At 41.3% G+C, this 14,117-nt stretch overlaps 1 protein-coding gene across 4 annotated transcripts in view; it reads left to right on the top strand.

Annotated features, from left to right (window-relative positions):
- The first annotated feature begins 83 nt into the window (after nt 1-83).
- Nucleotides 84-14,117, top strand: part of GRIK1 (glutamate ionotropic receptor kainate type subunit 1) — a 155,465-nt gene continuing 141,431 nt past the window's right edge. For all 4 annotated transcript variants that reach the window (XM_042810599.1, XM_042810601.1, XM_042810603.1 and 1 more), the window contains exon 1: nt 84-222. In XM_042810599.1, the coding sequence (XP_042666533.1) occupies nt 84-222 (139 nt within the window). The remainder of the gene's footprint in view (nt 223-14,117) is intronic.

Below are 14,117 nucleotides of genomic sequence, written 5' to 3'. Positions count from 1 at the left end.
GCGGCGCGGAGCGGCGGCGCGCAGCCGGCCCCGCCGGGGGTAGCCGCCCGCGCCCCGCACCGCGGACCCGGCATGAACTGAGGATGGCGAGCGCCTTCGGCCCACGGTGGCCCCGGCGAGCGGCTCCGGGTGGTGGCAGCGGCGGCGGCGGGGGGCTCCTCTTCGTGCTGCTGTGCGCCTCGGCGGGCCTGCCCCTCAGCGGGCAGCAAGTGCTGCGGATCGGTGAGTGCCGCCCGCGGGCACCGCCGCCGGGCGCGGGGCTCCCCGCTCAGCGGGTGCGGGCAGTGCGCGGGTGCGGGGTCGGGAGCGGGGCCCTGCCCCCCGGCGGAGCGGATCCGTGCGGGCTCTCGCTCGCCGCCGCCACTTCGGAAAGTTTGCCCCGGTGCCCGGTGCGGGGGGAGAGGGGACGGGAGCCTCTGCCCAACGCTGCGGGGACCGCGAATAGCGGCTCGGAGAGCTTGAAAAGTGGCGAGATCTGCCGGGTCGGAGCTGCACCGCGCGCTCCAACCTTCTGTTTGCTCCCGTCCTCCTTTCCGAAGGGGAAAGTGTTTTCCTTCCTTCGTTCTTAGCCCCTGACCCTGGAACGGAGCGCTCCCGAAGTGCTATCCGTACGCGTTAGCCCCAGCAAACAGAGATTTGTTTTTTAAAGGAAAAACTCCGCACCATGGAAACCCTGCTCGGCTCGCAGGAAGCCGCTCTCCCGACAGTGGGCTTCTTGTGTCGATCAGTGAGACGGTGAATACAAAGTATCGCAGGAGTTAGGGGTGAGGAGCAACTGTGTTGTAGGCTGTAGACAGGAGATACCGCTCTTCTCTTTCTCTTATCCCTTTTGCCTGTCTCTCTTGGGAAGTGCTGAACGTGAAGGGAGTAAAGAGAAAAGAAATCGTTTGCACCGCCCGGGGGGACGCACTGGGTAAAGCATAGCCCTGTGCCAAGCAACAGATTGGTACCTCTTAGCCTCAAGTGCTAACCCCACTCACGAGCTCTCCTCTAAAAACCCAGCGGAAGGCTGCTCCCAGCTCGGAGAGCTCATCAAGGGTTAGATAGGAGTAAATGAAGGGGCTCAGTTCCTCAAAGCACTGAGAAAGAACAATCTGAAGGCACCCAGCAACTTGCAGCTGAAAATCTGAGATGTGTCTGGAGCTGTCTGTGTGCGGACAGTGTGCTCTCCTTCTTTCTCCATGCAGTGCAGCTGAAGTTTGCTGCTCTCTCTGCTTCCCACCACAGAGCTGTGCCTTGTGTAGAGGCAGTGTGTACACACAGAGTGCAGGTGAGACGCAAAGTGAATTCAGGGCTAGTGGAACTCATGGGAGAAAGTGTGCTCAAATAACTCAGGCACGTGCTGTAGCTTTGCAAATATATTGCTTGGCTGCTGCAAGGCAGCCTTAACTTCCTTGTTAAGGCTGGGAATAGCTTCTGAGGCAACTGAAGCATTTTAGAGTTTGAACAAAAGTATATTTGCTTGGATGTAGGCTAACTGCTTAGCTCTGTGCAGGATGGAGCCTTGGCTTCGCAATTGGCATCAGCTCTGCAAGGACCTAGCAGAGGTTTAGAGTGTGGTCTCTTCCCTATGTCCACCCCTCTGCTGCACAAAGTGCTTTGCTGTGATCAATCTAGCGAGGCTCCCAGGCAATTGCCCCGCGTTGCTTTTCTCTTACATAGCCCTGCACAACTTGTGGGTTCTCTGCTCTCTGAGATGTGTGTCCGTTTGGTGCAAGCTCACTAGTGATGACTGCAGCGATGGAGCCCTAATGCTGTCTATGGTCATATGACAATAAGTGAGACAAATTACTAAGCTTTCAATCACGGCAGCAAACACACATCTAGAGTGATGCTGCCTGAGAATGAATGTTCCTTAGGTGGCTGTGAATGTGTAAAATATTCAGTGTACTTATTGCTGTAGTTATCCTGCCTATAAAGTAATGATGTCATCAATATTAATCCTTCACATCCGCTAACAGGGACAAGTCTCTCTGTCACTCTTCAAAGTGACACACAGAAGTAATGGAAATAGCTCCTTCTACGCTCTTTGTGATAACATAATAAAATCATTCCAAAGCATTTCTGACTGAGGAAAATGCCATTAAGCCATCAGATTTTCTTTGTCGCGTTTTGGTTAATTAAGAAAAAGAAAGCACTGCCATACAATGTGCTGCAGTTTGCTGCCTGAATTAATACACTGTATTTAATTGCATTTTGCACTGTTAGGGAGCTTTTGGATTTTTTTTTTTTTTATTTTGTTGGCTTATGATACAAATGAACGGATTCTTTTGCTGGCATTTAATTAGTTGTGAAGGGAAATTCTGGCTATTTCTCAGCATCTAGATGATGATTACTTTCCTATTCCTCTAAACAAGAAAATGAACAGTAAAATTGATCCATTAGGAGAAAATAGTGGAATCTGAGATAAGATACACTTTCAGTTTCATGCAATACAATACTTTAGTGTCTTACTATTTCTTTCACGTTCATGCTAAAAAGCTTTTTCCTTGATGTATGAACTAATAGAGCTGTCCAAGGAAACACTGTCTTTATCTATACGTAACCCCCTAGACTATATTATGTGAAAGTATATTTAAAGTTCACAACCCTAATATTTTTGACTTAATACTGAGGAATTTGTAGTCCGCACTGAGTCAACCTGACCCTCTTGCCTGCCCTACTTGCACAGCTTGTATAAAATGAACCAACTCACATATGGGAAAGGAGAATGCAAATTAAGACGAGCAGGCACTAAGTTGCAGAAACAGTCTCAAAAGCACTGAATTCTCATCAGCCACAAAATCTGACATTAATGCTTGGAGGCAGAGCGTTATTTCTTAGCGTGCATCCTTTGGACCATTGCAACTTCTAACGTAACGAAGCTATAAGAATATACTCCAGCATTACTGCAGGTTAATTAATGAAGAGTAGCTGCTTAAGCAACACGCTGGATTAGAAGTAAAGAATATTTGATAAACTACACCAGTTATTAAAATATTGCTGGAGTTAATTAAAAAGAGAACATGGCACTTTGCAACAGATACTTGTAGGAAGTTAAACTTGGATGAAACTTGGAATTAATCTCTAAAATTAACTCCTGAAAATGAGCAAATGAGTAATTCTTAGGTTTCATAGAAATTGCATTAGTTGATTAAATAGACACTCTTCAACTGATACCAGAAGTGATTTTCAGTAATATTTGGTATGTTTCTGTAGTTAATTGGAATATTTAAATATGGGTTTTGACTCTGCACTGATTTATTCCTTACTTCAGCAAAACTCCCAGTGGTTTTGTGAGCTGTGTTTTCAAAGATGGAGAATTAGCCCCGTAATATTTCTCTCTGATTGAGAAATGTAGATTTAAAACAGACATGTGTAACTCAACCCACCAAATATGGTTTTCTTCATAAGTTGACGTTTTTAGTATAGCTTTCAACAGATCTGTCTGTATTTCCTCAAGCAGGACTGGAGCTGGGAGGTTTTTCCTGTATAATATTTGCATTTCTACAGTGTGAGAATGATAAAGATGAGAGCCTAATTAATTTCACTGGAAATTTGCTGCTTCTTGTCAACCTTTTTCAAGACTTTATTTGTGAAGGGAATTATGTTAATACACATTTGAGCTTCTTCAGTGTGACATGGAAAAAACTGTAGAAAGTTCTGTCGTGTTTTGATGTCATTAAAATGTTAATTAAAAAGAAACTATTTCTTATTAGATGTCTACATGGTATTGTGTTCCATAATGTTGTAGGCAATGTGACTGCATTTTATATCATTAGATGATCAGAGATTAACAGCACACTGTTAACCAGATCCCAAATGCTCAGTGGCTCGTCATTTCACTATAATATATTTTATTTAAGTTTCCTCATTCAGCACTTAACAGAAGACTGTTTTACCACAAGTATTTCTGAAGGATTGCTACCAATATGTCCCAGCAAAAGTTATTAGGCATCTCCCTTCTCACTGGATATGGGAGTACTGCACAAAGTATGAGACAGTGCAACATTTGGCTCATGCTCTAAATGGTTAATCAAGTCAAAAATGCCCTATAAAAGGCAGATGCAAAATGCACTGCCAGCACCTTAGCAGAGCACTCCAGCACGTCTGTGCTTGTGCACAAAAAGGTCGGTGGAGCTCAGTGGCCTCAATGCATACAGTGATCCTGGGTAAAACACTTGACTGCATTATGATTTGTGTGGTTGCATCCTGAAATTATAAAAAACAAAATCTCATTGGCAGTTTCTTTGTGTTCCGTCATTTAGGCTTGAAGATGCGGGGGGATGAATTACTTTGGGTTCTATACCATTGTATTTCAAGGTTTTTTTACCATGGAAGATGCTTGCTGTGCTGGGTTGCTCCACTGGGGTGTATTAAAAAGTCATGAAGCCACGCTCAGCTGATGTACATTGACATCCTTTTATTGAACTCAAGGGAGCCATGCTGGTTTAAATTGCTTGAAGAGCTGGCTGGACATATTTAATATATGAGAGACAAAACTTCTGTATTTTCCCCAGCTGCCCTGCCTACTTACCACCCTTCCTAATGATGGGTAGGGTCAGACAAAATCAAACCCCATGTGTCTTGTTTCTCTTGTTTTCTGCCCACAAATTCTGCAGGCTTGGTAACCACAACTAAGCAATGGTGATCACTGAGTGCCTGCAGCTTCCTGCAGCGGCCATTGCCCCATCAGCTCTTGGTACCTCAGTAGCAGTGTTTGCTGGATGACTGTACTGCTGCTGGAAAATCACTGTTACTGGGATGGCGTAAAGCACTGCTCAGTATGCGAAGAAATTTAGAGATGTTAGCTTTCCAAAAAGCGGAGAGTGTATATTTTCTGTTGTCAGAATACACCTAAAGATCTGCTTTAACATGAAATAGATGAGCTGTAAAATCAAAAATTATAGTCTTAAAATAGTCTATAGTACTGTGGCTTGATAACTATGCAGCAGGCAGCCACTCCCAGCCATACTAACAAAAACACCAGATGTGTTGCTTCTGTCCTGGAACTTTTGTCAGAAAAGATTGATGGAGAACGGCAAAGAAAAGGTCCTAAGACTGGAGTTGGGATGATATAGTCAGCACTGACGGTGATGAAATACAATTTAAAAAAGTATGGCATGAAGGTGCATTGCTGCTGCATTTCACATCTTGGGAGATATGTGATCAGCAATGGCAAATTTTGCATATGTATCTTAGTCAAGAGTCAAGTGAGTTACAGAAAAATGAAATGGAAAACAGCCAGGGCTGTTTTTGTTCCACTGACATCTGTGCTATAATAATTTGTTACTTCCTCTTTACTTCCACAAGGTGTATATCCTGATATGCAGAGTATTTCTGTGGTGCTACTGTGAGCTCCATGTGGGCAGATAAATAGGGTATCCTGCTGTGTTTCACCAAGGCTTCAAAAGCATTTATGTAACATATGTGCATCAGTTCAGACCGTTGGGACTTCAGTAAAATAAAGGATGAAATCTTCACAACAATGAAATCAATGAAATTTTGCCGAAGGATAATAGTTTTCCATCAAATATTTTTATTTATGCAAACTGTTTGACACTTAACCTAGTACTTTTTCAATTAATAATTCATGCTCAGTACAGGTGAACACTGCAGGAAGAACAATCGTTATAAATAAAATAAAATTTCTTTGGGTTTCTGTTCTTGCCTAATAGCTTATTTCTGTTCAGGTACAATGAATTTCTTTTTGAACTCCTGCGTCCTTCCCACAACACTAAATTTTGTATATCCAGCATCAGTTCTTGCTGTCACTATAAGCTCCTCCATATGGCTCAGTCTCCACTTAACGTTTTTGATTCAGACCGCAAGTACAACCTCAAATATTTCATTATAGTCTGTTTTGTCTATCCTGGTCAGTAATAAAGCTTAAACCCCATCCTCCCCTCCTCAATATTTTAAACAACTGCCTCTAATCTTCTTTTCTCAGAAGGGCTTGATTTGACCAACTAGGCTATAGATTGTCCTGCAATGAAGGAAAAAAATCCTATCCAAGACCTGATTAGTTTTACTCCACAGCTTTGGATCTGTAACCCGCAAGCCCAGTTTGTCCTAGTTTTTGTTGACTTTAGGTTTTAGTTGACAATAATGAGTTTATGACTTTAGAAAAGCTTTATAGTGGGAATATTATTACCTTTCATTCTCTCTCTTTTTTTTTTTTTTTTCCTTTCTTCTGAAGGTGATTCAGTATTATCTAGAAAATGATTCGCTTTCAAATGGTGTATTTGCTTTCACTGAGCGTAATTAAAACTGTTTCATTATTCCAAATAGGCACTTTTTCATTTCAACCACAGGAATGAAGTGTCTGAGCAGGCTGTTAAAATATCTTCTTTTTTTTCTTTTCTTTTTTTTTTTTTCTAACACTGCATAACTTTCCCTATGTTATGTTTATACCTTCCTCTGTACCTCCTCAATAAATTGGGGTGGCACACTGGGAGATGTGAATAAGTAATATGTCATAGCAGTATGGACAAAGAGGTAGAAATGATCTCAAAGGTTCAGTTTTGAGCTTTTCTTTGATCCATCAGGCTCTATTTGCAAATACACCTTCTGGTTGTTTGTTTCTTTAAGCTTTTGGATTACACATCTAAAAGTTTAGAACATGAGCATTACGAATTCTGTTAGCATTGAAATTGGTTCCACGTGCTGCCATTGGATCTGGGAAAGCTAACTTTATCTATTTCAAGGAAAATTTTGTTTCCAGCACGTTGATTCTGGCTAGGGCTCAAGGCCAATTATCCTTCCATATTGCTAAATGGCATAGAGGTCCTGGTGAAATGCTGAGTAGGTGGAAATGACAGTCTGAGTGCGGAAGTATCTCCAGAAATATGGAGAAGAACTTGTTTAGAGTGAGAAAGTGTGCAAAACTCATTGTTCTATCTACATATGAAGGAAAAGTGAAGCATCCCACATCCATTATGTCCAAGCAATGCTTTTTGCAAGAAGTATTGTCACAGATGCTGAAGCTTTGCTTTGGCTGTCAGACAGAGGAAGAACAGAGCCTTCCTCGAATTTAGTGGTATGCCACTGAGACCTTAAAATCACTATGATTTTACATTATAGTGATTTTTAGTATATAGAGAGCATTTAAAAACCCACACTTTTTAAAGGATCGGGCATGCTAAAAATATTATAAGAACATTCAGTGCATTGTTAAGTCATACATACTTTTCAGCTCTAACTGTTTTGGAATAAGCAAGGAAATAAGCAGATGAAAGGATTTGGAAAAAAACTTCACCGTTTTAGAAGAACAACATTAGGTAGCTATAAGAAAAGAAGAAAAAATGTTTGAAGATACAAGTTTATTCTTGGTATCTCCTAGGATGCTTGATGAAGCAGAGTCCTGCCAGGTTGTTTTTATTGCCCTTGCTGCCACTCATTTCTACTAAGTATCACCTCCCCTTCACCTCCCAGGGAGAGATGTGTCATTAATGTCCTCAGCGTGCAAGGCAGATTCCCAGGTGAGTAATTAGGCTTGCCTAATCTGCTACTGCTGTTTCTGCACTTGATGACAGTCTGTGTGTCAGCCTAACGTATTTTAAGTATTTCTTTCACTGCTTATTTCTTTAATGCTAAATATCTTCTCCTGTCAAAGAGCTTTGGCCTTCACGGTCCATGAAAGCACACATAGGTCCGTGAATCCAGTAGGTTTCTAACTCTCTGCTTTCCAACAGAGTAGAGCAAGAGTATGCCAAGTATTTGGTCTACAGAAAGAAAACTACTTCTCTTTTCAAAGTTTGTCTTATATCTTTAGAATGCTATAGCTGTAGTAAAACTACTGCAGTATACTGTAACAATTAAACAGTGAACAACTACTATGAATTGCCCCATTCTTAGGGAAGGGGGATTATATCAATTGGGTTTACTGTGATTCTGAGAAGAAAAAGTGCATATACCTTATGTTTTGGATCATATAATTAGGAGGCAAATCCATAGAAATTGATGCTTATGTGATCTACCATGCAATGAAAGGGGGTATTGAGCTAGTTTCATTACTGCCTTACCTCATGTCATTCCTACTGTGCTGTGTTTCAACAAGAATCATAATGAATAATAATAACACTGAGGTATTCTAAAGCAGTAGAGCTCGTAGTACTTCACAGAGCACATGCAATTAATTTGATTTTATGGCTTGGGAAATCAACTCCATAGGACTGAAGTGTTTTGCTGGAAAAACTTGTAGCAAAGCAGGAGGTGAATCCAGGCCTCGACCACTTCTGTCTACTGCATCACAACTTTGACGTTTTCTTAAAGTTTGTATATTTGGTGAAGATTTGTATAGATCCTTGGAAATTAGGAGTCTGAAGTGCTAAGTGTTGTTGCTATGGAGCCCAAAGTGTATTTAACTAAACAATTTACAGGTAACAATGAGAAGTTGCATCTTACAGCTTGAACTGTTAGCTCACACTTGGAGATCAGACCTGGGAGGGCTGTATAAAATAATAGCATGGAAACTTTTCCTGTCACTGGAGGATGCTCTGAAGAAACAGAACACATGTCTTCCTCTCCCAGTTTGGGTACGGGCCAAATATTAGGTGCTGTATCTGACTGTAGCCAGAAGCCCATCGGAGACCAGCAGCGTCCATGGCTCTTGCAAGTACCTTTTCACTGTTCAGATTTCTTCTGAGCCTACTTTCAGCATAGAATCATAAAATCTGAATCTCCCCTGGCACAACTTGAGCATACTTTCTCATGTCCTCTCCAGCCTGTTTCTTTGCATCAGTTCAGCAGTGGTGTTCTGCTGAAAATAAAACATGGTAAATCTGAGCAACAAACACCTTTAGGATACAGTATGATTTCCCTTCGTTCTCCTCATTCTGGCACTTACTCCACCAAGGCACACATGCCCCCTGTAATTATACATGTTTCAAATACAGAAGAACTTTGACTAAGGATATTTTGTACATGGACAAGATGGTTATGCGTTTTATAAGGCTGTAAATCTTAAGTAAATACAAAATATTCCCTGAATTGGTCTGGCATGTTGTCTTGTATGTTTCAGCCTTCTTCCTCCAAGAATGGCTCTAAGCAAGAAAGAGACTTTCACATCATTCGAGCCTTATACTTTGATGTACTATCAAAACCATTAAACTCTTTAGCAAATATTCAGGTTCCTTATAAAATATACAGTCATACTAGCTAGGAATTAAATGTGGCTTCAGGAAACACATTGCTTAGAATCTTTGGCATTTACTGTCCTGGTTTTATCCCTGATAAAAATGTGAAAATTAGGTCCATTCAGATGTAAACCTCTAGGGGAAAAAAAAAACCAAACAACCCACAACAAAAAATGCAACTACTGCTTTCACAGAAATAACCTTTTCTCTTTTTCCCTTCAAGAAAAATACAAGAGAAGTCAAGCCATTTTAATCCTCCTTTCTGCCACGCAACCTCTTTCTCCTAAATGTCTGGGGGTGCTGTGCCAAACAAGTCATTTTTATAAAGGTTATGAATAGGAAGCTCAGACCTGATGGACATGAAAAGTAGTTTATGTGAAACAGTTACTTCATTCTCAAGGAACTGCAAATTAATCTGTTTTTATCTGGAGCAGTCCCAAGAGATTTATCTCAAGCCATCTGAGGCCATATCAAGCTTAGAGACACCCTATCAGTAGTCAAAGGAGGGGAGACCAGGTTGCTGCAGCAACAGCATGACATACGTAAAACTCTATTTGATTATGTTGGTATCACAGAGAAAGCTGTTTAAAAGTTAGGTCAGGTTTTTCAGCTGTACTATACTTTTCCAGAGCCTGTCAGTCATTGTCAGATTGGCCAGTGACTCAAAATTCATGATGAATAGCTTGATTAACTTATGCATAACTTAATCTCATGTGTATAGCAATCTAGCTGTCCACATAAAATAATTTAGTAATAAGACATTACAGAGCTATTAAAGGAGCTAGTAATAAGCCACATAAGAATTCTTCCCTGCAATTTGGAGACAAATAAAATAATAATTTCTCATTAAAACATTTTCATGTTTTGATTTTGAATGTTTTTCTTCATGCTAGAGTTCAAAAAAGCATAGGAAATTACTTACATTGAACAGAGAATCTTTGACAGCCATTAGAATGGGAAAAGAATGAGGCTACCAGAAGGACACGGAGCCACTGCTGTTTCCTTATGATTGTTCAAATTTATTTTGTATGATAAACAACGCTCATGATAAACAAAATTGCTTTCTTAATAGAATTCTGTGCCCCCAATTTATTCACTCATATTTAAAAATATTAAATGTAAAAGGCTATAGTCAAAGAATGCAGTAAATGAGGCAGAAATCCTGCAGAATAATGTACGTAGTTAAATAAGAGAAGATGATATTTTTAAGTTGTTTGGTATTTCCCATCTTCTGGGATTTTACCTTATCATCTAATATGTTTTAATAAAAAACTTTTTGTATAGTTTTCTTTCACTGTGGAAAAAACAACTTGAAAATGCAGGAGTGGAATGTTCCTTTGGTGCCTAATGGGACATTCTTCACTGATAGTGCAGGAGCTCTGTGATGCAGAGCAGGGACCTGTACCACCTTGCAGTAGATTTGGCTGTTCCATCTATGGGCCTTGCCCTAGAGAAGAATGAAGCATTTTTTCAGAGGTCTTTGGTGATGGGAAGCCAAGGGACTGGCTGGCCATGCACCACTGCAGTGAAGGGTTCTGGCTTATACTGCTCTCGATACCAAAAGAGACAAGGGACAGTTCCTGCAGATTTAGGCAACACATGCATAGTGTAGACATGTTAAGGTAGGCTTTTATCTGCGCACTGAGATAAAACCACCACTGACTGTGTGTGTTTGTGCAGCACTGGGCCATCACATTTTAAGTTCTGCTTGAATATGTTCTCAGTGAAGTGAATATCAGAATGTTTGTAAGTCAGGAAAACAACAACAAAAACAAACAAACAACAACAACAACAAAAAAAACCACAAACCATTTGTTATTCACAGGAACAATTAAAACCTCCTGTATTCAGTCTGAAATAGATGCACATAGGGAAATGTCACTTCAGATGGCTAACATTAGACAGAACTATAAACAGCTAGAGACATGGGTGTGCAGTGGGCAGCAACAGGAGTCCTTTCACAGTGACAAAAGCTACAAGGTCTTATTGGCAGTGCTCTTATTGGCAGTGCTTATAAAAAAAGAGGTAGAGCTCTCCCACGGGAAAGCTATTTTGCCTTTGTTGGAAGTGAAGCATAAATAGCACCTAAGTGATCAGCCTGCATTAGCCATGTTGGTCTCATCTGGGTGGTCACAGTTTCCGTCCATCATCTGGTTAAGGACTATGGAAACTTGAGGTACAGTAATAGGATGGTGGCTGCAGCAGTACTGACACACCTGTGGGAGTGCAGTCTGATTTGTCTAAAGCAGACCAGATTGGACAAGCCAGCACAGGAATACCTTTCCTGGCATTTTACATTGTGAAATACTGTGATCTTTACTGCAACTTACTGCTTCTTTCACTGTATTCTATCTGCTTAAATAGAACCTTTTAAGATCAGCATTTGTTCTTTGTTGAACAAATTTCCATTTGTTTGCCTGCTAATGGCCAAGTAGAGCAGAAAAGAGAAATGCAGGTTTTCCTGCCTCTTCATTTGGAAGCAGTCCAAGAAATGTCTTCCTTAGGACACACAGCATTCTTGTCTGTAGTAGGCATCCCTAAGCCTGATAGCAGAGATCTAGGCAGTGGGAGCTTGCTGCAAAGAAAGGCTTAGTATTCAGTGTGAACAAGCCAGCATGTAGGGGAACTTTGATGAGAGATCGCTTGGTCTGGGTCTGTGCTGAACTTCACTGTGATTTATTTGCTATCCTGTGATCTACCACTAAGATGTCACAGTTGTGATGTAAGTATGATTTCAGTGCTCACTCGCAGCTTGCTGCCATGTGCAGAGTCCCATGGAGCAGAGTGGAACCAATCAAACACAAAATTCACCATGCATGTGACTGAAGATGTCAACAAAGCTGTAGGAGTCTGTGGTTGTAAGGTAGCCAAATGTCAATGGAATTCAAGGCAAGTGAATTTCTTGTTTATTTGGGAACTTTATGCTTCCCAGCCATGCCTCCTCCATTTCTGTTTCTCCATTGAGCATGGAGATGCTCACTTCACTCTGACCATGTGCTCCAGTGTAAGGTTCGATCCTGCCACCAAGGCCACTTTCAGAATTTTGATGTAAAATGATGTCTTTTTCTCACTATCTCTGTTCTAACAACTTGTACACAGAAAGCCTTTTATTCTTCCAAAGCTTCTTGATCTTAACTATGCCAAACCATCCCAAAAACTTATCAGCAGCACACTGCAGCTGGAGTCTAGTATGACTTGATGCTTTTCTGACTGTAACTATCTAGAAAATTTTCATTTCACGTCCAAATTGTTTACTTATCTGCTACAAACATATGTTAAGAGAAGTTGAGGCTCTGTTGCCCAAGGTGCATTTTAATACAGGAAAAGAACTGCTTCAGATATTCCACATTACATCGTCTAGCTATATCTGGTGCTGTAAATTATAAAGCTGCTCCATTGAACTGAATGAAAATTAAATTTTTGAACACTGTTTCTGAAGAATGCAGATTTTTCTCTTTGAAATGAAGAATCTGTCCTGCATCAGTGTGGCTCACTGCACGCATTACTGCCCAGGCTTTCTGTTTTTTAGCCTGGGTGCCAAACTGCTCCCTGGGGACTGTGTCCTGTCATTGATCCATGTACTGACATTAAAATGCATCTGCTGATGGAGTGAGTCTGGGTTATGCCCTAAGCAGCAAGTGGTCTGGGAAACTGTAATCCATGTGCTGTCATCTTGAAATCAGATCTGTCAGGAAGGAAAATAAGCAAGAAACATCTATCTTCTCATCTGCATAAACCTTCTGTAGATGCCCAGATCACGTAAAATACACAGATGTGTTTTAAAAAATCAGCTCTCTACCGCTTCCAAATGAAGTACTTTTGTGCTATTGTTTTACCTCGTTCCTCTACCAGGCTGAATTCCTAGCTTCCAGCCCTCTTCTCTTAGCTCTCCAGATGTGAGGAAGTTTCATCTGCTTTTTCTTCCTTCTGTGAATAACAGTGGCCCCTGGGTGGAAGAGGAGTGGGTGCCTCTTTTAAAGCAACACAGTACCAACAGAATCCAGTGTGAAAATCAGTTGTTCTGTTGCCTCTGTATAAAAGGATGAATTTAGACCTTTTTCCTCTTACAAATTATCTCACATGCATGCACACAAATCCAGACATTGCAGCTGTCCCAAACAGCATTTGGAGGAGCATTAGCATCTCCCTTCAAAAAAGTGATCACAAGCACACCTCACCCTGCTGCAGACAATGTCTTAAAAAAAAAGTAGTGGAGGTACATTTACATGTCATGCCCTCCATCACCTTGGGTGGTCAGCATAGTCTCAGCCTTTCTAGGATGTCTGCAATTAGAGTTAGAGACAGAAAAGGAAAGTGTTTTCTACTAATTAGATAGCCATATGCTTTATGACCTCTGGATCTTAGCTTTGCATGGGGTGTTTCTGTATGTAAGAAGATCACTTCTTCTGTGTTAATCAGGATGTTTCTTAGCATACTTTATATATGCCTATTCAAAGAAAGGTAAGGAAGATGGTGAAGAGACTGGAGCACAAGTCTTATGAAGAGGTGGTTAGATGGATGTCAGCCTCTTCCCAGGCAATGCTGATAGGATGAGAGGGAATGGACTCAGATTGTGCCAGGGGATGCTCAGGTTGGATATTAGGAAGAATTTCTTCTCAGCAAGAGCAGTGCTGCAGTGGCACAGGCTGCCCAGGGAGGTGGTGCAGTCACCGTCCCTGAGGTGTTCAGGAGCCGTGTGGATGTGGCACTGAAGGACGTGGGCACTGGGCGTGGGGGGGTGGGCTGGTGGTTGCACTGGGGGATCTGAGAGGCCTTTTCCAATCTTAACGATTCTGTGGCTCTATAACCAAAAGTTAGCCCAGGTTTCTGTAATGTGTGGAAATGCTTTACACAGCAAGATAATGAGAAATAGTGATGAGAAAAAAATATAATTGTTCTTTATAAATCTGGAATAATTAATACATCAACTTTTGTTCTGAGATCACTCATGAAGTAAATTTCTGCAAGTCCATAAGCACCCGTAATTGTGGAGAGGCTCCA

Source organism: Centrocercus urophasianus, unplaced genomic scaffold (genome assembly GCF_019232065.1).
Source record: "Centrocercus urophasianus isolate 14NV4802_14NV808 unplaced genomic scaffold, USGS_Curo_1.0 seq_12, whole genome shotgun sequence".
NCBI classification, from domain to species: Eukaryota; Metazoa; Chordata; class Aves; order Galliformes; family Phasianidae; genus Centrocercus; species Centrocercus urophasianus.
This window is presented reverse-complemented; position numbering and strand designations above follow the sequence as displayed.